Consider the following 27866-nt stretch of genomic DNA (forward strand, 5'->3'; position numbering starts at 1 on the left):
TGGCTGTATCCTTGTGGATGTGATTCGTACTAAGTATTAAGTTACATTTGTTAGCGTTGATCATCATTTTGAAAACGAGGAATTCCTACAAAGACACGTGCAACGTATATGCATGCAAGATCCGATAAAATCGTCATCATATAATGCATTAATTCGATTTATTTCTCTTGAAATGTTTGAAAAATATGCTAAAACTTATGTTAAGGTTTGATTACTCGTCTTCTTGTGATTGTATATTATTACACTTTTTAATCGTGATTTTTTTCAAATTTCGTTTGCTATTAAAAAAAAACGTGTAATTTTGTGCAAGTAATCGAGATTTTTCCACCTCCATAAACGTTAAAAAACCCGTTCAGCTTCTTAATGCTTCATCCTCTGGACCCTGCTGGGACTCGTTGGGGTTCTATACAGTCCACTTAAACATTCTGCTCCTTACTCCTACCCGGATAAGTTTCTTATGATCCGTGAATGCAAATGAGCAACATTCTGAGTTGTACACTGAGAAGGTAAAGGGTTAGAATGGATTTTTGGAAGTTCTCCTAACTGGGGTTTCCACGAAGCAAAACTTCTCGGCTAAACTCCAACCAGTCGCTTTGCAAAATGGTTTAAGATTTTACAGAATTAAAAATGCATTTCCTAACAAGAAAAATTGTATCTATTAAAGTAATGTGATTCTACAAGTGTTTTATGTTAGATTTTACTCTGAGCCAGTCTTAAACATGTGTTGACATCAAATTACAGTGTTTATATTTTTACATGTTACCTGATATGAAACACTAAATAGTTTTGTTGTTATTTTAATTTGTATTTTTGCAATCTAATGTGAAACATTAAAAAAAATTAAAAAAGGCCAAACAAACACTTACAGAAGATGATAGAGGATATATTAATGTTTATAGAACGGTGGGTAACCGTAATTTTTTTATTCTTTTTATTTTTCTTGGTAATCTTTCGAAGTAGAAGCTGACAGACCTTGGAGACATCATGTTCTCCTTAAGTTATTTACCGACAGCGGAGAGGTTGACTGTGGTTATAGTCAAAGCTAGAAACTTGAATTTTTCTAATGGACAAAAAAATGGATGTAAGTATATTCGAATATAAACAAGCTTCAGTTTTAAGTTATGATGTTATTAAACACCTGTAACATATAACTTGAAAAACAAATAGTTTGAATCGTGTGATATATATATATCCTGTTAATTATTATAATTTATCCCGGACGAGTCTCCGATTTATTATGTTACGTATTATGATTTCACATAGACAGAAATCTGAAGTTGAATTTAGAAGTTAATTGAATATCGATATGTTTCAAATTTACGTTTACACAATTACACAAATTTATGTGTGTGTTTTACTTTTAGCAAAGCTACATTTGAATGCCTGTTGAGTCCAGCGAGGGGAATCGAACCACTAATTTTATCGTTGTAAATTCGTAGGCTTACCGCTGTACCAGCGGGGGGACCGGCTTGACTTGTATTTATCTTTATTTAGGTAGATGCCGTATCATTATGTAAATGAAATCTTTAGGGTGTTTATTATGTCTGAAGTAACCAGATGGTTAGGGAACTTGACTAGCAATCTAAGGCTCGCGGGTTCGAATTTCCGTCCCACTAAACATATTCACCCTTTCAGCTGTGAAGGCGTTATAGTGTTACAATCAATCCCATTATTCGTGGTAAATGAGTAGCGCAAGAGTTGGCGGTAGACGATGTCTACTTACCTTCTGTCTAGTCTTTTTACTCCTAAGTTATGGACAAGTATTGTAGATAACTCTCCTGCAGCTTTACACGAAATTCAAAACAAAAGATTATTTTTAGAAATTAAAGTATTGACACACAAAAACTTGTGACTGTTAATTTGTTATAAGACCTACGTAATGTGATTTTTGTTTCTATAGCACCATTTGTTAAGGTGTATCTTCTTCAAAATAATAAGAAAATCAGCAAGAAGAGAACATCTCTTAAAAAAGACGATAAAAATCCCATATATAATGAAGCTATGATCTTCTCCGTTCCAACCGTGGACCTACAGGTAAGCATCGAAACAAAAATTATTAATAATGACACTCTAGAAGAAATATCAAATCGTGAAGTTAGTAAAAAAAGGCACAAGTTATTCTAGGGGGAGGTGTTCCCTGTAAATTCTATATTTCTACATGCTTGATTATGTAGATCTGCTTTATAACATAAAATATTGTGATGCAATATAGAACTAAAGCCTGGAATTATTCATTTTAAAAGTGTAAATGGATGGAAGCTTGTTTGTTTGTTCTTAGAGAAAAAGATACGAGCAGTAAAATAAAATTCGAAGAAAATATATAAAAAAAACGTGAATGGTACATACATGTAGTAGTAAACTCAATGTACATATTGAAGAAATAAGATTTACATGATAATTAAAAATATTATCAGCAATAATGACGTGACGTCATTTGTATAGGGTTTTGTTTCGGGTATTTGCACGAAACAAGATAAGAGCTAACTGTTTTTACTTGTGCACTAATAAATAGAGGCAGCTGGTAAAAAAGAAACAAGAAAAACACTCACTGTCAGCTGTTAGCTCTTATACTCGAACAGTGGAGTTGACCATCACTCTTATAACGCACCACAGCCACCATATGCGGCACACGATTTTTCAGTAAGGAGATGTGCATAATGAGTCCTCGGACTCGCTAACCCACAAGGACACGCTTGGCCCATAGTATAGGTGCATTATGTGTAAGCTGTTAAAGTTAATTGAAAAATGTCAGTTTTTAACAAATGGAGTTTTGTTTCAACATGTCGCTTGCTGTACTGGATATTATATATTAATCGTATTTGATTAAACGAATACAAAATAATTCAGCTTAATTAACTTCTATTGTTACAAAGTTATGATCCGTGAAAAATCATTTGATTATATATATATAATTATTTGTTTTCATAGCGTTACAGTAAAGATTAATAATTCAGTTATTAGTGCAAAGTAAAAAAAAAAAAGATTTGAAATGAAAAATTAATGGCTAACTTTCACTAATAATTACACCTCTTTTTTAAACAAATACATGTTTATTTCTTATTAACTGGTCAAGCGTGTTAAGGCGTGCGACTCGTAATCTGTGGTTCGCGAGTTTGCATCTCCGTCGTGCCAAACATGCTCGCCCTTTCAGCCGTGGGGGCGTTATAATGTGACGGTTTAATCCCCTGTTCGTTGGTAAAAGAGTAGCCCAAGAGTTGGCGGTGGGTGGTGATGACTAGCTGCCTTCCCTTTAATCTTACACTGCTTATTTAGGGACGGCTAGCACAAATAGCCCTCGAGTAGCTTTGTGCGAAATTTAAAAAATAAACAAACATTTCTTATTGACATTAAAACGCTTGATGTTTCATTTGGATTTACACCCAATTTTAACAAATTGCATAATTATATTCTTATAGACAGCTGCTGTAAGCAAGAAAGTGAAAACGTCCGAAAATTATCTAAGTATCTTAAACTAACTAGAATTTAACAACGTTCCAATATTTGAGATGAATCATGTGGAAACATTTTCACTTTCATTGCCGTTTATATATAAACCATTAAATATTATTCTCGGGCATGTTGAAATGAATACAAGTTTATGAAATTCAAAACGTAAAACTTTGTTTCTAGCATTTCACTAATTTATGAAAACATTTTTAAAAAACACTTTCTGCTATATCAGGCTTTCAGCATGTTTCTGTCAGATTCTTGAGATGTTAATTATATTACAACCACGTCAGTGTAATTCCAGAAGCTTTCTAGTTTGTTTTCTCTTGGGTCAACTGTAAGTCTATGGAGCTGCAGCTCTAAAATCCGAGGTTTTATCCTCCACAGTGAACAGAGCGCACAGAGAGACCATTGTGTTGCTTTTTACTAAATAACAACAACAACGCCCATGGTATATTTATTATGAAATATATGGGTTTCATGATTGTCCGGGATATAAAAATATGTAGCATAATCTCAAAAAACTTAAGATTGGAAACAAGGAAGCCTAAGAAAAAATATTTTATATTTTAACCTCTTTCGATACAATTTAACTACTTCCGTTGTCGCTGCAGTTTGGTGTCAGTGATCAACTATTATTACACAACGCTACACACACTGATCAAGCATGATTCGAGAAATTGGCACTAGTCGCATATTATTCTCTTTAAAGTTTTGTTCGTTTTGAATTTCGCGCAAAACTACACGAGGACTTTTTGCTCTAGCTAATTTAGTAGGGTAAGACTAGAGGGGAGGCAAATAGTCATCACCACCCACACCCAACTCTTGCACTACTCTTTTACCAACGAAACAGGGAGTTGACCGTCACATTATAAAGCCCCCACGGTTGAAAGGGCAAGCATGTTTAGTGTGACGGGAATTCGACCCGTAGGCTTTAACCACCTGACATGCCAGGTCTCTTTAAATTTTGATCTATATCACCGATCAAACTCGTATCAAACATACCTATGTGACAACCAACATGATAAAATTGATTACAAACGCTACATGGAATATTTCTCGCGCCCAGATTAGGCCCTTGCTCTTAAGAATAGGAAACTTGTTGGTTTTTTTTTGTTTTGTTTTCTGTGAAAAAAATAGAGGATAAAATATTAAAATAAAATATTTAATTAAGACAATGAAATGTTAATCACAATAAAAAAGTTTGTGAAGTTCATACAAGTTATTTCAAAATACAAAACTCAGTTAAAACTATTTTGAGTGGAGGAGTAAAGACGTTCATGAAAGAATATAAACAAAGAATATAGTTTAATATTAATAAAGAACGTGGTTTAATATAAATAAAGAATGTAGTTTAATATTAATAAAGAACGTGGTTTAATATAAATAAAGAATGTAGTTTAATATTAATAAAGAATGCAATTTAATATTAATAAAGAACGTGGTTTGATATTAATAAAGAACGTGGTTTGATATTGATAAAGAACGTAGTTTAATATTAATAAAGAATGTGGTTTAATATTGATAAAGAATGTAGTTTAATATTAATAAAGAACGTGGTTTAATACTTTCTGGGCCCACTGAGTAATCCTATCATGATTCAAACCATATATTTCGTCAAACTTTCCAAAGATCTTTAAGTAATCCAAATACATAAAAGTTAATTGAATTTGCAATAGGGACTTAACAATTACATTATCGATTAAGAATGTTGTGATTACAATATGTCGGGCAATTTTCTCTTAAAAGCGCCATTAATCTCGATATTTGGCTGCAAGGCTGTGGTATGCCTTTGACAGTTTTAATTTCTTAAATCCTTGTTTATTATTTTATTAGTAATACAGAGACGTATTTCCAGCTCTATAGCATTAATTTATGGTTCGGAGGTGTCTTTTTTAGCTACAGTTTTCGCTTTGTGAATATAAGAGCGCTCATCAGGACCCGGTTGAGGTTTCGGAGTCCGTTATTGTTCTAAACGTCACGTTGTGTAAGTTTATATGTACATACATTTTATTCTCAGGAAAAAATTTGAAAGCTACTTTATTCGAAATATCCTATGGTTTTGTCTTGATTAATTACCTCACCGTATAAATGATTCTCTTGGGAAAGACTTTATTTATAAATTTTCCAGACATAAATTTGTTTCTTTCTGAATTTCGCGCAAAGCTACACGAGGACTATTTGCGCTACATAAATTTACTCGGACAACATTGCACTCTCGAATGGGCAAGAATAACCCATAAACTAAATATACTGAAGATAAACATATCACTCATGGGTCGACTTTTCGCATCCACTACGATATTCCTTTGAATTAGCATATACAAGTAGTTCAATTATAGTGAGGCTAATTATCACTATTTTACCTAAATACTTTGCCAAAAGAAATGTATTTATTGTTTAAGTTGTATGTTACATATTAACAATCTGTAATTTCATGAATTCAGACGTAATTATATTCCGAAAAATGATTTAATTGCAGCAGAATATCCAACTTCGGATAACGGTGGCTGATTATCAGAACGACGGCAAAGCGCCCTCTTTAGGTCACGTTTTCGTTGGCTCTCAATGCCGAGGGAAGTCCATGTCTCACTGGAACCAGATGATGTCATCCCTTCGAAAACCTATTGCAATGTGGCATCCTCTGCGGAAGTGACGTACATGAGAAGACCCGAAGAACAAGTCTTTTTACTTTTCAAGTTTTAAATGCTTATTTATTAACGTTGTAATTTGTATGCTGTTAAATGCTTATTTATTAACGTTGTAATTTGTATGCTGTTAAATGCTTATTTATTAACGTTGTAATTTGTATGCTGTTAAATGCTTATTTATTAACGTTGTAATTTGTATGCTGTTAAATGCTTATTTATTAACGTTGTAATTTGTATGCTGTTAAATGCTTATCTATTAACGTTGTAATTTGTATGCTGTTAAATGCTTATCTATTAACGTTGTAATTTTTGTACTCTAAAAAACTACGTCATTCACTGAGGTTAGCTTTTTTTTTCTGTAACAGAAATTTTTTCTTCACAAGAAAGCAATGCAGTAAATATCTATTTGGTCTTAGCTAAGTTCATACCGCTATAGCCTCCAGTTAATATACCGCCAGCGCGAGACCATGTTAGCTAAAGTGCAAATACAAGTAATTATAAGTAAAGAATATTTATTTTCTTATGCACAGTACTCTAACATATTAACGAGTTTAACAAAAGGCCTACAGTTCTGTAATACAAAATATTTGCTCATATTGACCAGTGGTATGCTGTAATGAACTTTGCCAAGTCAAAGATAGAGACAAATACGAAGAGAATACTAGCTTCATTAAGTAGTGTTGAGGGTTCGGTTTTTTTCTCACTGTTCATATTACGCAGGGGCGTAGATTTTTTATACCTGATGTGGGGGGGATGATTTTTGCAACCACTTATGTGGACTGTTCAATTTGTAAATTGGTAATCTGTGATTACGTGAACCTGAAAGCTGTAAACATGCAGTCACAGAGTAATCTTGTTGCCAAGATACTGCATGTATACTTACGAACTATCGCTTAGATCGAAAAGCTTAGAAGCACGCCTATATTAAAGATGTACATTTCGGCTACTGAAAAAGCCTACATCTAGGCCTAATTATGTAATTCGATTGGTAAGAACACAAGAATCACAAGAACAAACACACAATTTGTAGGACTGTGATGCAATAAAACAATTCAACAGACCAAACTGTATGGGGGATGATTGTATGCACCATACCCCCACCTAAAATGAAGGGGGGGATGTATCCCACCCATCCCCCCAGGATCTACGCCCCTGGTATTACGCGTTTCTGTTCAATATTCTTGATTCGTTTATCGATTCTGTTTGCATTGAGGTGGTATTAACATTAATTTTCTTTTTCTTGTCTTTTATGTCGAAGGGGTTATTTAAATTCTAAGGTAGAATTACGAACTAGACTTATTTCACTTTATGGTGACATGAATTGTAGCGTAGATCACAGTCCTATTATGGTGGCGTGAATTGTAATGTACACCATATGCTTGTATTGGACAACAAATCCTGTAACACAATTATCTGAAAACTGTACTTTCGAACGTTATCACGTACAGCAATCAAGTGGATGATAGGGGTATTTATTCGAAAGATATGTTTAAGAGGAGAAAACAGTTTGGTAAACTTTTCCTCCCCTTCGTATTAAAAAAGTGCTTGAGGTTGCCTATCTTTGCATTCATAATCAACATCTAGTAAGAACGAGAGCTACAGATTCAGTTCTAACTGAAAAACTATACAACAATTATTATTTCGACGTGAAAGAAAACATGATCTATTAAAAAAAACTTGAATATAGTTAAAATTATTTTTATATCTTAAATCGAAGCAAAATTTGCTACTAGTACTTTTAATATTTTGTCCAAAATTACTAAGAAAAACATGGATACATCGTTTTAGTGAACATAATAAACTCCGACTTCCAAAATTTGATAAAAGGAAAGAGTTAATAAACAAGTCTATACATAGATTAAATTATGACCCCTAAAAGGGCCTGGCATGGCCAAGCGTGTTAAGGTGTGCGACTCATAATCCGAGGGTCGCGGGTTCGAATCCCGTTCGCACCAAACATGCTCGCCCTTTTAGCCGTGGCGGCGTTATAATGTGACGGTCAATCCCACTATTCGTTGGTAAAAAGAGTAGCCCAAGAGTTGGCGGTGAGTGGTGATGACAAGTCTTACACTGCTAAATTAGGGACGGCTAGCGCAGATAGCCCTAGAGTAGCTTTGCGCGAAATTCAAAACAAACAAACAAAAGACTTCTAGAATTTAATAAAAGGAAAGTTTAGTAAGTCGACACATTAATTAAAAACACGTATTTGTGACAATCTTATTTGGCTCAATTAAGAAATTATATTTTGTTGTTTTTCAAACTGTATAGTGATATGTTAAAATATTTAGTAGGAATGATAAATGAAAATAATGTTAAACAACATAATAAATTGAACACAATTGTTTAGTGACCTACCTTATCCAGTCTTAAGATTTGAAATAATTATTGAGTTTAAAACCAAAATTATCATCAGCCGCGGCATATCGGCTGATAGAGAAGCTCCGAGTTCATGGTATTGGTGGTTGTGTTTTTTCTCCCAAATACAAACTTCTAGCTCCATCATCTCTTGATCGATTTGAGATTAATTACAGTTTTGAACTCGGGAGGTCAAACCCTTTCGGTTAATGTAATTGAAAATGCCCAAGGTCTTATAGGTTAATTTACTCTAACCATGCCTAAAATAATTTAATTTGAGAGTAAACCGGAATAGATCCCGATAAATAATGAACTTGCGTCGCGTGTATGCTCTTCCCACACTTGGTATTGCTAGCGCAAAGTAAAAAAATACGGCTCATGAAAAAAAAAAAGTTTCATGCTCATAGATTAATCGACTCTAATCCTGCCTAAACGAATTTCAAGTGTTGCGACCATTCTGAATTCCCTCTAATAATTTCAGATTAATGAAAATAAGTTTAAAAAAATCAGTTTAGTTCACTCAGTAGTTTATTGTTATACAAAGAATTTATAAGCAAACGAACTTGTTAGCCCGGCAAATTTTTTTTCTTTTTGTATTTTGACTAATTGTCCAAATATTCAACATTGCGCTTTGAGAGTTTTCAATTACGTCAATTAAAACAAAATGTAATGGTGAGCTTCATGTTGAAAAAAGAATAAAAGTGTTTTAATGAAGCCTATTTTACTTTAACTAATTTGTATCTACAACATCAAAGTTTTATTTAGAAATAAAAACGGATATGACAGGATATGTCAGTATCGAGTGCCCATCTGCAACACATTTTTTAAAGATCTGGACATTATAGCTGCAATTGTTTGTTTTATGAATTTCGCGCAAAGGTAGTCGAGGGCTATCTGTACTAGCCGACCCTAATAAAGCAGTGTAAGAGACTAAAAGGAAGGCTGCTAATCAACACCACCAACCGCCAACTCTTTGACCACTTTACCAACATTATAACATTATAACGCCCTCACGACTGAAAGTGCGAGCATGTTTGGTGTGACGGAGATTCGAACGCGCGACTCTCAGATTGCGAGAATACACAAGAAAGAAAACCAAACAACAACAACAAAATTTAATTAATGAACGTTTATTATAACTACATTGACAGTGAAAATAGAAGAAACAATATTTCTAGTAGTTTCATTAAAGTGCATTATTTTTCCTAAACTGATAAATATATGCCATCTTATGAAAGATTTTTGCGTATCGTGTACATATTTAACTGTTTCAACTTTTTATACGATTTTAGGGTTATTTAACTAATGTATTAAATTATTAAAGGTGTGGGTACGTTTTTGTTTTTTGTTTTTATAGCAAAGGTACAAGGGTCTGGCCCCTCGCTAGTACAACGGTAACTCTACAGATCTACAACACTAAAATCAAGGGTTCGATTCCCCTCGGTGGGCGCAGCAGATAGCCCGATGCGGCTTTGCTTTCAGAAACACACACACACATCGGGCTGTCTGTTGTGTCTACCGAATCGAACCCCCGGATTTTAGCGTTGTACGTACGAATACTTACGGCTGTCCCACCGGGGTACTGTATGGGTGTATTAATCGAGCTGTTCACCATGCTAGTTTTAATACGTATAGCAATATTAATATGTATCAATGGCTCACAAGTCTTTAAATTTACGTGCCACGCTTCTCACCTCTTAAAATGTTATATTAGAATGGTATAATAAAAGATGCATCTCTCAGGTATCAATGTCTTAAGTTATTAAGTGACCCTACACAAGGAAAACCCACCCAACAAATTACTACGCAGTCTCGGATTGGTGTATTATTTACGCAGCCAATCACAAAAAAATTAAAAAAAACTTCGAAGCTACTCTGTCAGATTGAGACGAGAGTGCACAAGTCCAGCAAGAAATTTAAACTGGAACATGATGTTGTAACAACCGTTAAGAAAGGTGTCTATAATACTAAACGAAACTCGTTTTAAAACTTAATTTCCTTATTTTATTCATGTGGAGGTTGTGAACTCCTATAAATTATTCCACAAAGTCGAATTATGTTAATTATTTTGCAAAGTCTGTGTAATACTCGGGCCATATAACTTTAGTATAAATACATGTAAATCTTGATTCATATGTTGTTTTGTTTTTGTAAATGGAAATTTGCAAATTTGCTCGATTTTAGATAGAAAATAGGTTAATTTCTAAATTTCATTATCCAGGTCACAAAAGCAATGTTTGAAGTGAATAAAGGCCATTTTCTGTACTTTTATAACATAAGCAATTAAGAAATAACGCGTACTGTCCAGGAACAAAATTTGTGTTACATAGTGTTATCGAAAACATTCTACAGAAAAATAAGCATTCTTTCATAGAACTTAGTTTATTTTCCACAGGTTTCCTTCAACTTAATATTTAAAGTCTTCTTCCCTTAAGCCCATCTGTGTCACCACCATGGTCCCTCAACTTGAGAATCGGGGTCGGGGAACCGGCATGGCCAAGTTGTTAAGAAGTGCCCCTTTAATACAGCTGCTAGAGAATCCATATGCAATAGAAGTATCGGCTTCGGTTCAGAGACTAGAATATATTATTTTACCTGTCTAAGTGTGGGAAGAAGTGGTATTTTGTTTATAAGTAAATTTTATTTGAAACTTAATATGCACGTGATAAATATATAGCTTTCCCGCAAAATGAAATTAAATCATTAACAGGTAGGCATGAATGAAAATCAAACACCAATTTGCACCTCCCAATACACCCTACCGGTACCTTTTCGAAGTCACTTTAAAATATTTATTCTTGATTTTCGAACACTTAATTTTGTAGTTCTACCAGATATTCACAGTTAGACAATTTCTAGTGGTTTAATCTGTTATTACTCGGTCAGAGTCTAGAAGATAAATTAATAACTAAGTCAGATGTATTAGCTATTTTCACAGCATGTGGCCAAGTACTACAAAAATCTAATGATAATGGTATATGTACTCCTCTAAACAAAAACCAGACAACTATAGAAATGAATTATTATCAGTATTAAAAAAAAGTTTAATCGAATAGTAAAGTTTACACCAGGTGAACTTTTCCAAGAGGGGCAATATGCTGCAAAGCACCATACTCACAACTCTTTAATTTCCTAAGAAAACAAGTGTGGCTTTTAATGTATCTGCAACAGTAACTTAGGTTTTGCCTTAGATAAAACACCAACTTGCATCTCTGCCACTTTTTATAAACCACTTTAAAATAAACTTTTATCCTTGTGGATTTTTTTTTAATCTTGCACGTATGATGTACCAAATTATTTATCAGGAAAGTAGTGGCTGTAACACAACCTATCATTTGCGATATTCTAGTAACAAAAAAAAAATTATTTCAAATGGAACAAAATTTCCTCAAAATTGACTTAAATTGAGAATGTATACATCAGTGTGTATTCATTCTAGATAATACAAACATTGTTTTGTGTGCGTGTTTTATGTAGTTTTATTTTTCGAGATATTAGCTCGTTGAACGTTTACAAATCATTAACTAAAGGTGGTCATCACAAGTTTACAGTTTTTGATTTTTGAAAGCGAAACTTGAGCAACTATAAGGTGTTTATCTGTAAGTATAAAGCTACCTACAGGGCTATCTGTACTTTGCCCACCAGGGGTATCGAAACCCGGTTTCTAACAGAACAAGTCCGCAAATATTCCGCAGGGCAAAATATATAAAATCAATGTCAAGACAAGCAGTGAAGTAGGATACATTTCAGTATATTTTGACGACGTGTGGAGGGCGGCCACATTTCAGTTTTAGTCGAAAAAGACAGGTTATATTGATCTTCTTCAATGCGTTCTTTTTCAAATTCAGTCTTACTACGAACGATTACTAATTCTAACTTAGGGTGAACTTTATTATGTTTATTGAGTAACCGTTAACAACGTTATTTAAAGTTACAGCATGTGTGTACAGTGGAGCGCCTTTAAGCCGCGGTATTTGGGGGGGGGGTCAACCTGCTTAACCGCATCTTAAGTGGTCCGCGGCTTAAACCTTTGTGACTGAAAAGCCGAAGTCGCCAACAGCTCCGCCGAGGAGCCTCATCCGGGCCATTGCGTGATCATTATAATATTAATGTATAGACTATTCAGATACAATTGACAAGTGACGTTTTAACACAAACGACCAATGCATTGCAATGGTTCGCTTTTCCCCTTTTTAATAAACAAAATATACAACACAATTTTGATTAAGATTTATTAATAATATAAAGATTACAATAAAAATAAACCTTTTTATTGTAAAATTTGATCTTCCCGTGCTACATGCGGGCCGCCATTTTAAATCTCGTGGTGGCGATATTGCGCAGTTGCATAAATTATTAAATCTTTAATACCGAATTTATTAACTGGTAGTTAAACAATAAGAAAAAACAAATAAAATACATTTCAAACCTTTTTATTTCACATTTTTTAAAAACAAATATAAACAAAACAGTTAGTTTCATACTGAGTTATTACATTTGAAATTCTTACGAACATATATGAAACCACATTAATTTTTTTTTATCAGCTGGTGTCACCTTGTGTAGACCAGTCCAGTTACAGCAGAACAACATGGTCACCCTGTCCTTGATTTGTTTGTAGCCTTTTTTGCTGTTCTTGTCTTTCTTCACAGCTAAAGTTCTATCTGGCAAAATTCTATAGTAAAGACCCGTTTCATCTGCGTTATAGATCTGCTTCTCAACAAGTTGCTGTTCTTCAACGAATTCTTGGAACTAAGGGATGAACTCTTCTGCTGCTACAGTGTCTGCTGACTTGATCTCGCCGTTGAATTTTACTTGCAATATGCCGTGTCGCTGCTTCCACCTTCTTAACCAACCACTTGAAACAATAAACTCTGGATCTGCATGAAGTTCCAGATTCTGGATGGCCATGAAGTTCCTTGTGTAGTTTCTCTGCTTGTGCTTGAATAACTGGTCCAGATACGGGAATTCCATTGTTTCTGGCTTCACAAAATGCATTGAACGTTGCCTTGTCTAACTCAGGATCTTGTGCTGTTCTAGCTCTCTTGCGTGTCAAACCACCCTCATCAAGTTCATCAAGAAATGCTCTTAATTTATTCTCATCTTTAATCCACCCACGCAATGTAGACTCAGGTATGCCTAACTCTCTACTAACTTTAGCGCGAGTTTCGCCGTTTCGTATTCTTTCTATGACATTCAGCTTTTGCTGAACGTCATACGATGCATGTTTACGTTTGGTACTCATGGGGTAGGAATTTGTCAATATGATATGCTCACTATTAATTCAGAAACTGAAGTGATTTCTATTGGGTTTGTGGCCAATATTTATACAATTCCATAAAAATATCGGATTATCGAATTAAAAATAATACTTTAATTATTGATCACTTTTTTCACGGATTAACTTTAATGTATGGAGAGGTGTGATTCAGTAACAATGGCGGTCTCCATAAAGCTGACATACAGAGCGGATAAGGTAGATTAACGGTCGATTTCTGTTGTAATATATTTTATTTATTTCCCAAATTAAAGCAAATCCTTTTTAAATATCCCCTTGAAGTTATAAAGCCAGGATTAAATTCGTAAGCCGCGTTTTTACACGTTCTTAAATTAGCGGTTAGCCGCGATTATCCTCGCTCACAAGACTTGCTACAGCAGCTTAAACGATTTCGCGGTTTACTGGTCCGTGGTTTAATGGCGCTCCACTGCACTTCACGCTGAGCATGACATATAACGTTATCATGTTTCTGATTAGTTTATAATTAATTACTAACATCTTTGATTTGTACAAATGCATACTTAAAAAAAAAAATATATTTAACGGGCAGTCTTTCGAGAACATGCATCCTACATGTTAAAAACGTCACCATTAGATAAGAATTTCTCATTATCAACATTGAGTAACAACGATCTCCACAGATGGTTATATTTACATTCAATAACAGTAATGGTGGAATTGAGGCCCAAGTTACAATGTTCATTTTCACAAAATATACTTCAATAATGCATGAAAAGCATTAATTTTAATTGTTTACATAAGTCACTTAACATAATTACCATGATTTGTAGTGAACAGATTTATACAAACTTCTGAGAAATAAAAAAAATACAATTATGGTATGGAAAAAGTAATGTCAGTAAACAAGTTAACCTAAATAATTCAGTCGTTATATTCCACTGCTCTCGGGTTGCTTCACTAAGCCTAAACTCGGCGTTAACGAATTTTTCATCGGGTGGTCTGTTCAATTCGCACAACCCAACCAAAACTGTCGATATTTTATTTTACATATTTTCCTTTTTGATGTTTTTTTTAAAAGTGAATCAATAAATTATCGAAAAGCTTTGTCGAATATTGTTTACACTCATCTTCATCCTACTATAAAAGTATTTTAACATACAGTTACAATGCCTCATATTCTACTTAGAAATCCATCAACTCGCAGCACTACCACCTTGCGTTCCTGTTTGACGAATTTTAAATTATAAAACACTCGAACTTAGTTATTTAGGCTACAAACTTCGCTTTAAGTAACTAAATATTGTTATTTATTCACTCTGAAAAAATACAACTTTTCAAAATCTTCACAAAATAAAGAATATTAAGAGATTCTTTATCAATGTTTAACAACTGTCGAATATTTATCAAAAACCCTAAAAAACTTGAGCCTTGTTAATTTATTAAATAATTTAAAGGACATTTTCCAATAATTAATTGTTAAATCTAATGCAATAACTTTAGTGACAGAAATATAACTACGGAATAAACTTAATCTTTGATATTGTCACCTTAATACACTTTATTTTAAAAGTTAAGACAGAGCTATAAATAAAAAAATTTGTAGGTCGCGACTGCGCAATAATATTAAGATCAAACAAAAAATTAATGGGACATTTCGTTTTCGACGTTTCTTTACGAACTTGTAAATATGACAAATTTGAAATTTGTTATTAAGAATTTAGTTGCTTAAAATACTTTGTTCAATTAATATTACATTAAAAACGCTTTTATTCCATTTTATGCAAGGTAGTTTTGTTTTTATTTAAATGACTAAGAATAAAGTTCGTTAATAATTACAGCCACTAGAAACAGCATTTTGTAATGTTTCTACGAAGTTTTGTTATTCAGTTATACACAAACTTATTTTATTGTTTGTAATCCTAACCGTTAGTGTGTAACGTATCCAAAATGTAATTATGCACTGGTTGCTCATAATAGTACGAAATCATTGGATCCAGTAAACCATTCTTCCTGTAAAAACGATCACGAAGAAATGACGTGTGTCTCCATGCAATTATCATGTTAAACAAATCTGGCATATAATTATCTAGAAACTCGTAGAAGAGGCCCTAAAAACACAATACAACTTATCGTCATAACCAAGCAAAGCGTACGCTACGTAAAATATAAGACAGCAAAATCAAACTTAAACTACCATCATGTAATACTATGAATTATCATAAGTCAGGAGTTATGGTCCCAGTGGAAAATTCTTACATAAACAAAAAATAGTTTAAAAGATATTAATGTTTTGTAGAAAAAATATATATATTCCAAATTTTTGGAAATATAGTCAAGAACCAACATACAGAAACTTTAGAAATGTTTAACACAGTAAGGTTAAGTATATAAAACATCAAAATACCTTAGGTATACGTTACGGACTCCATATTAAAGTCGCTTACTTCACATTACTTAAATTAAAATTTTATAATCAGATAGAGCCACAATTTACCAAATATTAAAACGCAAACACCTTCTAACAGAAATTTGAATCAATTGACTTTAAAACTGCAATGCAACTTCCAAAGAAAAAATTCAAATTACGCTTACTGACAATAAAGTCACATGCGGAAAAAAAAGGAACGTCTATTCACAGTCTCTAAAATAAGTAGTTATTTTACTGTCAATAATCGTTTCTGGTTTGCATAAAAACATGGAAATGGTGGAAATATATACAATATAAACTGAAAAAACAACAAAACCTTCAGTTTATGTTTGTTGTTTGGGGTAGTATAACAAATATTTTAAATTATTTGAACGATATTTAATCAATCTAAAGTTATTACGTTTTATATTGATACAGAACGATCCACAAAAATATTCAGTGATAATATTTGTGAAAAAAAGCGTAGCAAATTCTTTGCACAATATATCTTCCAATCATAGCATTATGTAGTTCGTAAATAAAATTAACAGAAAACGTTATTCAATAGGTTCATTGCAAATATATTTTGCAAATGTTAATCTAAATTGGAAGACGACTCTAGAAAATGGATTTCTTCATGAAACGATAAAATGCTCTCACATTGAACTACCTTTGGAAGTTTTGACTATTATAAAAGATTCTGCTTTAAATTGTATCTACATAAAAACAAGATAAAATTTCTTTTCGGGTGTTAGTTGAAGTATCGCTTATTGAGAGAAAAAGAAACAAGAAAAGAAAACGAATAATGAAATTTATACAACCGCATTCTATAACCACGCTAATTACAGGCCGTTGTCGATAGCCATTAAGTTTGAAACCACAGCTTAACAAATGTTTATTAAAACTAAAAATATTGACTTACCCGCAATCTGTGAGGAGGATAACCATAGGTTCTGGTTTCCAGTCCTATTGTTCGAATCGCCCACTTCACATAATCATCAGGGGTTGGTACATCAAAAGATACTCGTCGAATTTTTGACATTTGAGTCGCTACGAACGCTGGCATCACACACTAGAGGTAACAATATTTGTTGAAAGTAATTCATCTAACGAGATTCATACACACATCTTATGCGCTTATACAATGCAATTTCTTGCTAGGCAAATAACGCTACACTCTTAAAAATGAAAAACAAAACCGACGTTTTTCAGCAAAATTAAAGATAGTTTCTATATTTAGTTAGAGCCAACTCCTTTGTTTGGTAACTAGTAACAGTTTACCTTCAGTTTTACCAAAAGAAGGTTTGTTTTTGTTGCTCTTAGCTTATACATCGAAATAAATTGATAGTGAAACTGATGTAGTTACAAGAAATTTTCAAATATGATTGTTATTGGAAAATAATCTTATCTAAATTAATAATGGACAAAATTATACAGAATTTAACTGAAATTAAGAGAGAAAGTGAATGGTTTTTTTTTTCACAAAGTCACAATTTTAGTCACGTTCTGTTTCAAAGTACAGTCTCTTGAATACTACCATATTCTAAGGGTTATTATTTTCTACAAATATTTCATTGCCAGTTTTCAAAATAAGCATTATTGAGTATTCATGTTAATGTGCATGTTCAAGATTCCTTTAAAATCATCGTATAAGAATTTTGATAAATTATCACGTTACATATAATACGTAATATTTACGTAAGAGCTTTTATTATTGTGTTGTTACAAAAACAAAAATTTTTTTTAAATATTACATTCAGTATGGAAATTAACAGTATACAAATAAATTAATCTTACCAGAAAGCGTTTTAAAAACGAAAACTCAGGATAAACAACTGGTAATAACTTACTTTTCGTAACTTATGGAGAGATAATTGATATTGAAAAGATTAGCTTGTGTTTATCAAAACTTAACTATATTTCTAAGGACTAGACTCGGTTCTTTCACCACTCAGTTTTTCGTTATAATAATTTGCGTAGAACAAGAGATTTCATTGTAAATTAAAAGTTTCGTTTTTATTTATTTTCATTCCATTCCAATATAATTAAGGCTGTAAATTGCAATTTGTTTCAAGTTCACTCTAAAAGAAACGCTTGTAACATTTCAGATGTCCTTAATCTTTCTCTAGACTTTCTTTCAATTGTACCATTTTTCCTTTAACAAGACAATCGCAATTTTGTGAAACAAACGTTTTAATTGAGTGGTATCATCTCGAACAAAGTGCGTTATCCATAGAATAATTACATTTAGGGCGTTGACCTCCGTAATCAAACTAGCATGTATATAGTGCAGAATATAAACAAGTGACCACGCTGCTCCGTCTAGGGAATATGAAGCATACCCAGAAATTGACAGAAACCACAGCTAGGAGGAAAAAGCCAACAATGAAGATATTTGATTACCTCTTGTCATAAACTGACTGCACGTTCATAAACAGTTTGTATACAAGATATGTTACGATACATATAGAAGTAAATACATCGATGTAAAACATTCTCAAATATACCGCAGTTGCAGATTAAAAGCAATCCTTTGGTTGTAAAAGAACTACGCTCAACAAAATTGGTGAAGTGAACCATTACTAAACGAATTAAGTGCAATAACTTAGATGTTAATACTGGATTTACTTTATTTCAGAAATAGAGTTTATTTCCAGTATAGAGCATGTTGCATTGTTAAGTTTTAGATTAAATAATGTTGTATACACACCTGAATTATTACTCCTTTCTTGTTGTACTCTAACTGAGTAGCACGAGAAAGATAATCAACGTACAACTACGAAAGAGAAAATTCAGCATTTAAAGTAAAGAATGGCCCATCAATATATCAAACATTAAGATAATTTTATTTTGCCTTAGAATTGTTTAGTAATTTAAATCTAGCTGCCTCAGTTATTATAGAAATATTATACCGCTTTTTATAGGGGAGGTTGTTGTTGTTGTTGTTGTTGTTGTTTTTTTATAATCATCAGTTTATCAGTTTTATTCTGAATAATCAGACATTAGATACAGGTAATACGCAATTTTCACTAATTTATTTGTTAATACTGCAATCAAACTGAAAACGTAATGTTAAAGACTTTGGTAATCAAATTATTTATATAGATACAAAATGATTCATTGAATTGTGATGCTTATGGACTTCTAAAAGCGTTAACAAGCTGCTAGTAAAGAATGAAGGTTTAAAAATTGAAATGGCTGAATTTCATGAAATTTAATTGTTAGATTAAACTTACTGAAAAATAAAAAATTGTTGAATTTGACAATACACCACGTAAATATACATATGCAAGTCAATTCAGCTATGTCTGTTAGCTTTCCCAAAACAAAACACGTTAAATAACAAATGCTATGGTAGTTACTTGTCGCAAGATACGTTATAGGAAAAAGTAACAAACATTTTATCCTATCTTATTATTCGGTTAATGTAATCCGTACATGTCTCATAATATTTGTAGATTTACATACACTAGAGAAAAACAAGGAATGGACATGTAACGAATATATCCTTACACTAGCAGTTCTGCATTTTTATAAAATAAATAACCTTGAAAAATAGCAAGAAGTTTGTTTTAGACTAAAGCTATATTGAGTATCTGTTTGTCCGATGAGAAATGACCAAGTGGGTTAAGGCGTTCGACTCGTAATCCGAGGGTCGCGAGTTCGAATCCCCGTCGCACCAAATATGCTCGCCCTTTCGCCGTGGGGGCGTTATAAAATGATGGTCAATCCCACTATTCGTTGGTAAAAGAGTAGCCCAAGAGTTGCCGATGGGTGGTGCTGACTGCCTTCCCTCTAGTGTTACACTGCTAAATTAGGGACGGCGAGCGCACATAGCTCTCGAGTACCTTTGCGTGAAATTCACACAAACTTCGATGAGGAGAATCGGACCCAGGATTTCAGCGTTGCAAACCCACATGACCTGCCGCTTTCACCGAAAAGCAAAATGAGAATTTTTTGCTAGGCAGATAGTTGTGGATAGGGCACTTCGTGATATTAATTTAATTATTTTAATATGAAAGGTTACGTTAATTATTTAAACGTAGCTTTCTGTAATAAAGTGGGTAAATATAGATATAGCGATCGTGATTTATTGTTTATAAATCTGATAGTTTCTCAGTTCTATCCTGAAGAAATTAGATATTAGACAAGTAATTACATCAAGGTTACTAATTTCAAATATAACCACTTATTTGTCAATATCGCGATAAATCACATTTGTGTAAAACATTTTCTTCGTAAAAATTATTGTAGGTAATAACTTGAAACAAAATATGACACGAGGAATGATCATCTCCCTCGAAATTAACAGTCACGAAATATTACTCAATCGTGTACGTAACAATCTGACGGCCCGGCATGGCCTAGCGCGTAAGGCGTGCGACTCGTAATCCGAGGGTCGCGGGTTCGCGCCCGCGTCGCGCTAATCTGTATATACAATTTTCGTTGGTAAAGAGTAGCCCAAGAGTTGGCGGTGGGTGGTGATGACTAGCTTGTTTAGCCCTCGAGTAGCTTTGAAGAAATTGTTTTGAAGAAATACTAAAACTTTATCATGGTTTTGACTAGCAGTTAGTAACCGAGTAAAAAATGAAAACATTAAACAAAACTGTTTCAACCACTTATTATACTTATTAAACACGATGGCAGAATAATAAAACCTCAAAATATCACCTAAGAAGCGATTATTTTTTCTCTCTGAGTTTTTGTATTTCATACCTTACAGGCACTATAAACACTGAGGAGAGGAATTGGGTAGATGCCCAGCAATGATGATACGTTAACGATGACTCCACATTTTCGCTCTTCCATTTGTGGTAATATCATTCTCATCATCTGAAAACCACAAGTTAAAACCATTTACCTTGTTTTATTTTCGTAATCTAAAAATTATTTTCAACGAGCGTGTTCATGCAGTTAGTCGTCATACTTTATACTATGCACATATACATTAATGCTTTATTATACAATTATGGATGAAACAAAATATTCGAAATAATTTTCACTTTGAACTCAATTACATTCAAGCATGAAAGCACACGATTACAAAACTGGTTTAAATATATTTCTAAATTTACTTGTTTTTAAGTGTTCCCCAGTAGGCGTTCCCAAACTATATAATAGTAGAGAAGTAAGGGAGGTGGACTGGTTGGGCTCAAGACCATGCCTACATTATTATGTTCCAAACGATTCCCTTTTCTTAATCATAGAAAATTATCTACAACTATTTAAATATATGTCCGATTCCACATTTATTTACTGCGAGTTGATAGAAGGGAAAAAGTATCAGCCTTAAAGTGAATGATTTAAACTTGGGGGTTATAACAGCAAAAATATTAAGGTCAGTATGCAAGAGCTTACGGTTTAGGTTAAGTTTTTGTTTAGAAGACCGAGAGAATAAGAATAAAAAAAGATATTTCTGTTTCTCATGTCTTTCTACCCTCCATGTACCAGAAGCAGCCTACAATAAACTAAAATTTCTTCTATCGCACAAAAAAAATAATAATCTGGTCTTTCAAAGCTTCAAGAAAGCACCATTGTTAACCAGTCCTTGGCTCTTTTAATGGATTCAGCATATTACTATGCCAGAGCAGACAGTTTTATATTGATTGATTGATTTAGTGTTTTATGGCACAAAGCAGCGAGGCTATCTGCGCCAGACATTCGGTAAAAATGTAAAAAAAAAATATATAAATAAATGTAGTAATAGACATAAATGGAAATGAAGGTAAAACAAAAAAGTATAAAACCAATGTTGACACCTAGTCTACAATGTCAAGATAGAAGGCAGAGTATAAGAAGTTGTAAGGTATTTACTCTAGCAAAAAGGTAATGATCATAACCCGCCAGGAAGACTAACAGGTAAGTTCAAGAACCACCGTCAGTCACCTGAAGTTGGTCTTTCCAGTCCTGGTTTCGGGTTATGTGTCATAGCAACCAGTATCAAAATGTAAAAGAATAGAAGTTTTAAAAGAAACATAGCAAAATTGTAACAATGAGTAGCTAAATGTCCAGTAAAAAGATAAAGTCAAGTAAATGGAGTAAAATTTGTAAAAGTAAATGAAGGTAAAAACAAAACAGCAATTAAAACAGAAAATGGTGTAAAAACCAATGGTGACATCCAATCTTCAAAGTTGTAAAGAACTACCTGTAGCAGAATGGTAATAATCATAACCCGCCAGGAAGACTAACAGGTAAGTATAAAAACCACCGTCAGTCACCTGAAGTTCGTCTTTCCAGTCCTGGTTCCGGGTTATGAGTCAATATGGCCAGTACTAAAAAGTTAAGTAGTAAAAGTGTGAAATGATATGCAGCAAAAGTATAATAACAACTCGCCAGGACGACTAACGAGTAGTTCAAACGGATAGTTCAAACAGTAGCGTTAGTCACCTGAAGTTGGCCTTTCCAGTCCTGGTGTCGAGTTATTTAATGTTCTGGCCATTGTCCAATGTCAAATTGAAGGAGAGAGATTAAAACTGTAAAAAAAGAACCGCAATTAAAAAGGTGTAATGAATAAATATGCAACACTTAAATGAGATTAAAAAGATTAATGGCCATTAAACAATTAAAAACATTATCAAGGTGGACAGAGTCACCATCACCAATAACTCTATCCAATGTTACAGACTGACCCTGGGAAAAAATATGTTTAAAATATTGCCGTCGTTGAGAATTGTAACGATGGCAAGAAAGTAAAACGTGGCTGATAGTGATTTGAGTGTTACACAAACTACACATTGGTGCATCAGTTCCAGATAAAAGAAAATGATGAGTTAAAAAACTGATTAATGCGTAGCCTGGTGAGAACAACTTCCTCCTTCCGAACTTTACGGAAGCTAGATGGCCAAAGTCCAATTTTGGGTTTGATTTGAAAAAGTTTGTTGTCACGTTGTTCACTCCAAGTGGACTGCCAGCTGGCACGGAGCCGAGCCTTGAAGACAACACCATAGTCCATGTACGGAATAGGCATAGGAGTGATGGTGCTGAAGCAGACATATTTAGCTGCCATGTCTGCAAGTTCGTTCCCGCGAATACCAACATGGCCTGGTATCCAGAAAAACTGGATTGAAGTAGCTGCTAATGAGAAATGGGCCAGTCGGTTTCGAATATCAGCGAGAATAGGATGTGAGCTAACGTGTAGCGATTCCAAAGCAAGTATAGAACTAAGCGAATCAGTATAAATAGTGCAGTTGGAGTACTGCTCAGCTGCAATATGATCCAGGGCAAGAGATATGGCATACAGTTCAGCAGTGAACACAGAAGCTGTAGAAGGGATTCTGCGCGCAACTACTGACCCATAGCAAACCATAGCAGAGCCCACTGAATTACCTGATTTGGAACCATCTGTATAAATGGGAACTGAATGATTGTTTGAAAGATATTCATTGAATAAAAGACGGTACTTCCAATCTGGAGTATCTGCCTTTTTTAGGTGACTGAAAGAAAGGTCACATTTGGGGTCTGTAATAAGCCATGGTGGGATGGGCCAACATGTGGAATCTGCAATGTTATCCAAGGACAGACCCAATTCATCCAATTGCGCCCGGATGCGAAGGCCAAACGGAGCAATGACAGATCGTCTGTTCTGAAAAAGTACTGCCCACCGAGGAAGGAAAACACATTTTCAGGTGGGATGCTTTGGTAAGGAATGAAGTTTCGAAGTATATTTTAAAGATAGTTGCAAACGGCGAAGGTGTAGAGAAGGTTCATGAGATTCAATGTATATACTTTGAACTGGAGAGGTACGGAAAGCACCAGTGCAGAGTCGAAGTCCTTGGTGATGAATGGGGTCCAGCATCTTTAAGGCCGAGGGTCTGGCAGAGCCATAGACCATTGATCCATAATCGAGTTTCGATCTAATAAGAGCACGATATACCTTTAACATTGAACAGCGATCTGCCCCCCAACTGGTAGAAGAGAGAACACGGAGGATGTTCAGTGCTCTTGTGCATTTGACCCGAAGCTGCTTTAAATGTGGTATAAAGGTCAGTTTACGATCAAAGATAAGCCCCAAGAACTTGGTCTCCGGGACCACTGGCAGCAAAACTTCACAGATATGAAGTTCAGGATCAGGGTGAATACCCCGTTGGTGGCAAAAGTGCATGCAAACAGTTTTAAAGAGAGAGAAATTAAAGCCGTTCGCCAGAGTCCACTTCCGTACACAATTGAGGGCGGTTTGTAGTTGCCGCTCAATATATCTCATGTTTGACGACTGACATGAAATGTGAAAGTCGTCGACATACAGCCCATTCGCAACAGTGAGAGGGAGTTGTTCAGTGATGGCATTTATCTTTATACTGAAAAGTGTGACATTCAAACACAGCCCTGAGGGACTCCAAGTTCCTGTACAAAAGAACGGGAAAGTGTCGAACCCAAACGAACTTGGAATCTCCTGTCCATTAAAAATTTTTTAATAAACATGGGTAGATGGCCACGTAACCCATATGTATGGAGGTCTCGCAAAACGCCATACCTCCATGTTGTGTCATAAGCCTTCTCTATGTCAAAGAATATTGATACAAGATGTTGGCGGTTGAGAAAGGCTTCTCTGATAGATGTTTCAAGACGAATTAGGTGGTCTGTGGTGGAGTGCTGTCGACGGAACCCACACTGGGTGGGCGAGAGGAGGTTGTTTGATTCAAGGAACCAAACAAGACGAGCATTAACCATCCTTTCTAAGGTCTTACAGAGACAGCTCGTCAAAGCAATTGGACGGCAGTTTGAAGGAATCTTAGGATCTTTCCCTGGCTTAGAGAAAGGTAAAATAATAGCCTGGCGCCAGGCATCAGGAAAAACAAACATTCTCCTGCCAGATCCGGTTGAAAACAATCAGAAGGACATCAAGAGAAGCAGGAGATAGATGGTGCAGCATGTCATAATGAATATCATCAGGTCCAACAGACGTACTGGCAGACCGATGAAGGGCCATATTTAGTTCCACCAGGGTAAAGGGACAATTATAGTCAAAGAAACATTCAGTTCGAAAGGAAAGAGGTGATCGCTCTGCCCGAGTCTTGATGGCCAGGAAGGTGGAGGAACAAGCAGAAGTGCTAGATACCCAGCAAAAGCTTTCACCTAGAGTGTTAGCGATGTTCCGAACATCAGTCACCTCCTGACCATCAGAGAGTAAGATCGAGAGGGGGATAGAATTGTAGTGTCCATTAACCTTTCGAATCCTGTCCCATATGATCTTGGAACTGGTGGTAGAAGATATGCTGGTTGTGAACTTAATCCAAGATTCCTTCTGGCTTTGACGTCTTACCCACCTAGCATGTGCACGGGCCCGTTGGAAAGCAACCCGGTTTGAAAGTGTGGGATATCTACGAAAAGTATCCCAGGCCCGCTTTTGAGCCTTCCGTGCTAAGTGGCAAGCAGGATTCCACCACGGACGAGGATATCGTGGAAAACGTGTCGAGGTTTTAGGAATACACTGAGCAGCTGCATGTGTAATACAGTCAGTTACCCCTGCTACACAGTCGTCTATTGATGGCTGATTTACGATGGCAGGATCAAGTTCTGCGAGAGCAGTGAAAGTGGACCAGTCTGCCTGATCCAGCTTCCACCGGGGCACGCGGGTAGGGTGGCATCGACCACGGCCAGTCTCTCTCAAAAGGATCGGAAAATGATCACTGCCTAGTGGATTACTGTCAACCCTCCATGAAAAATGAGAGAATAATGAAGGGGAGCAAACAGAGATCAATAGCGGTAAAGGACTGACTAGGTGCATGAAAGTAAGTGGAAGAACCAGTATTGAAAAGAGAAAGATTGTGATCAGAGAGCATCCGCTCTACAGATCGGCCCCTCCCATCAATAATAGCACTTCCCCAGAGGGGATGATGTCCATTAAAATCCCCTAGGATTAGAAATGGAGATGGCAATTGTTCAACGAAAGCATCAAGATCTGATTGATCATATGTCTCTCCAGGGGACAGGTACAGAGAACAAACAGTGATGGTATGACCCAAGGAAACACGGATGGCTACAGCCTCCAAGGGTGTGTTGAGTGACAAAGACAGGGTGGGCACGTGTTGATCAACCAACAGTGCCACCCCTCCATGTACTCGACCATCACACAACCTGTCATTTCTGTACAGAGAAAACTGTCGAATGGAGACAGTATCAGCAGTTTTGAGAAATGTTTCTTGTAAAGAAAGACAAACAGGATGGTAGGAAGCAATCAGCGTTTTGATATCATCCAGATTAGAACGTAAACCTCGACAGTTCCATTGTATCAAGGTGGCCATTTTAAGAACGGGTAGGTGAAGTGGCTGGAGAACCCTTTGGTTTACGACCACGTCTTTTTTCTTTGCTGTCTTTAGTTGGAGGAGGTCTATCAACCTCCATGGATCCTGCTCTGGGTCGAGTGGGCAGGTTTTTGTTATTGGAAGGGGAATCCAGTGACTGAGGACGCGAACGAATAATTGTTTTGTCTCTTGTGGTGGGAGAAAAAGATGTATCAGAAAAAATGCCTGTATTTGAAACTGAAGGACGTGGATCTTGAGGTTTGTTGGAAGGTATGGGAGGAACAGAGATGGGTGTGGAAGTCGATTCATCAACCTTTTAACCACGGAGGTCAAAAGGCTTTTCATTTGTTTTGAAAACGATTCTCTTGGAGGCACAGAGAGATCTGTCTGCACTCCCACTGTAGTTGTGGAATGAAGTGCAGCAGCATATGTCCGAGATGGAGTTGTGGACAGCAATTTCCGAGCCTCAGGATAACTAATGTTATGTGTCGTTTTCAAACGCTGCACCTCTTTTTCCTCCAACCATTTTGGGCAAGAATGAAAGTAAGAGGGGTGAGAACCATTGCAGTTTACGCAATGTGGGTTCATGTCACATTCATAGGCATCGTGGTCCTTGCCTCCACAACGAGCACATGTCAGGGAACCACGACAAGATGTCTTTGAGTGGCCGAATCTCTGACATTGGAAACATCGAAGAGGGTTTGGTATGTATGGCCGAACCCTGCAAATGAGATAACCTGCCTTGATGGTGGCAGGTGCACGTGGTGAAGTAAATGTTAAAACGAGGGTATTTGTTGGCAGTGTAACTCCATCTTTGCGAGTGGAGATGCGCCTCACTGCAGAAACTCCTTGAGTGGAGAGACCAGCGAGAATCTCTGACTCAGGAACGTTCTTCAAATCCCTTTCAACAATAACTCCTCGTGAAGAATTCAAGGTAGCATGGGGTGTAACCTCAATAGGTATATCCCCAATTGCCTTTGAATTCAAGAGGAGTTCACTGTGTTGGGATGTGGATGTTTCAACCAATATGTCACCAGATCGAAGTTTCTTTACTGATTTTGAGAGCCAGCAAGTCCCTCTAGTCCCTTTTGAATAAAAAAAGGGGACATTTGCCCTAAAGGTTTTTCCGAAAGAGAATGTAATATAAGAAAGTGAGGTACGTGTGTTACTGATGTTGAAGATTGCTGTTCTGAGTATTCAAGACGTGGTCGCTTACCCATTGACTTTTTTTTACAATTTTATTTAAATTTTTTAGAGGATCCATAGGAAAAAGAAAAAATTCGGTACCCACTGACCCCACCCACCATGGAGCCCTACAAAGTCACGCAAGGACAATGCAGCAACGCCAGGGTTTCGTGAGCACTATACCCAAACACCAGCATCAGGCACAATGTCCACAACACCCGTTGAGAACTTCCAACACTGGTACTTGGTTGACTCTAGCCCAAGTGGACCAGCCGATTGACCCAAGGGGGGCCACCCAAAGGCCGCCCGTCTACAGGAATTCGAGGCCAAAGTGGTGTGTT

At 35.5% G+C, this 27866-nt stretch overlaps 2 protein-coding genes across 4 annotated transcripts in view; one reads left to right on the forward strand and one right to left on the reverse strand.

Moving 5' to 3' along the window:
• Positions 1-10697, forward strand: part of LOC143250483 (synaptotagmin-12-like) — a 61814-nt gene extending 51117 nt beyond the window's left edge. For all 3 annotated transcript variants that reach the window (XM_076501099.1, XM_076501080.1, XM_076501089.1), the window contains 3 exons: positions 961-1081; positions 1901-2034; positions 5930-10697. In XM_076501099.1, coding sequence (XP_076357214.1) covers positions 961-1081; positions 1901-2034; positions 5930-6103 — 429 coding nt within the window. In that variant the 3' untranslated portion in view covers positions 6104-10697. The remainder of the gene's footprint in view (positions 1-960; positions 1082-1900; positions 2035-5929) is intronic.
• Positions 10698-14968: 4271 nt separating this feature from the next.
• Positions 14969-27866, reverse strand: part of LOC143250492 (very-long-chain 3-oxoacyl-CoA reductase-like) — a 58944-nt gene continuing 46046 nt past the window's right edge. The window contains exons 7-10 of the mRNA XM_076501114.1: positions 20816-20932; positions 18810-18875; positions 17022-17171; positions 14969-15800 (exon numbers count right to left, since the gene is read on the reverse strand). Of these exons, the coding sequence (XP_076357229.1) occupies positions 15612-15800; positions 17022-17171; positions 18810-18875; positions 20816-20932 (522 nt within the window). The 3' untranslated portion in view covers positions 14969-15611. The remainder of the gene's footprint in view (positions 15801-17021; positions 17172-18809; positions 18876-20815; positions 20933-27866) is intronic.

The sequence above is a fragment of the Tachypleus tridentatus genome, chromosome 1 (genome assembly GCF_004210375.1).
Source record: "Tachypleus tridentatus isolate NWPU-2018 chromosome 1, ASM421037v1, whole genome shotgun sequence".
NCBI classification, from domain to species: Eukaryota; Metazoa; Arthropoda; class Merostomata; order Xiphosura; family Limulidae; genus Tachypleus; species Tachypleus tridentatus.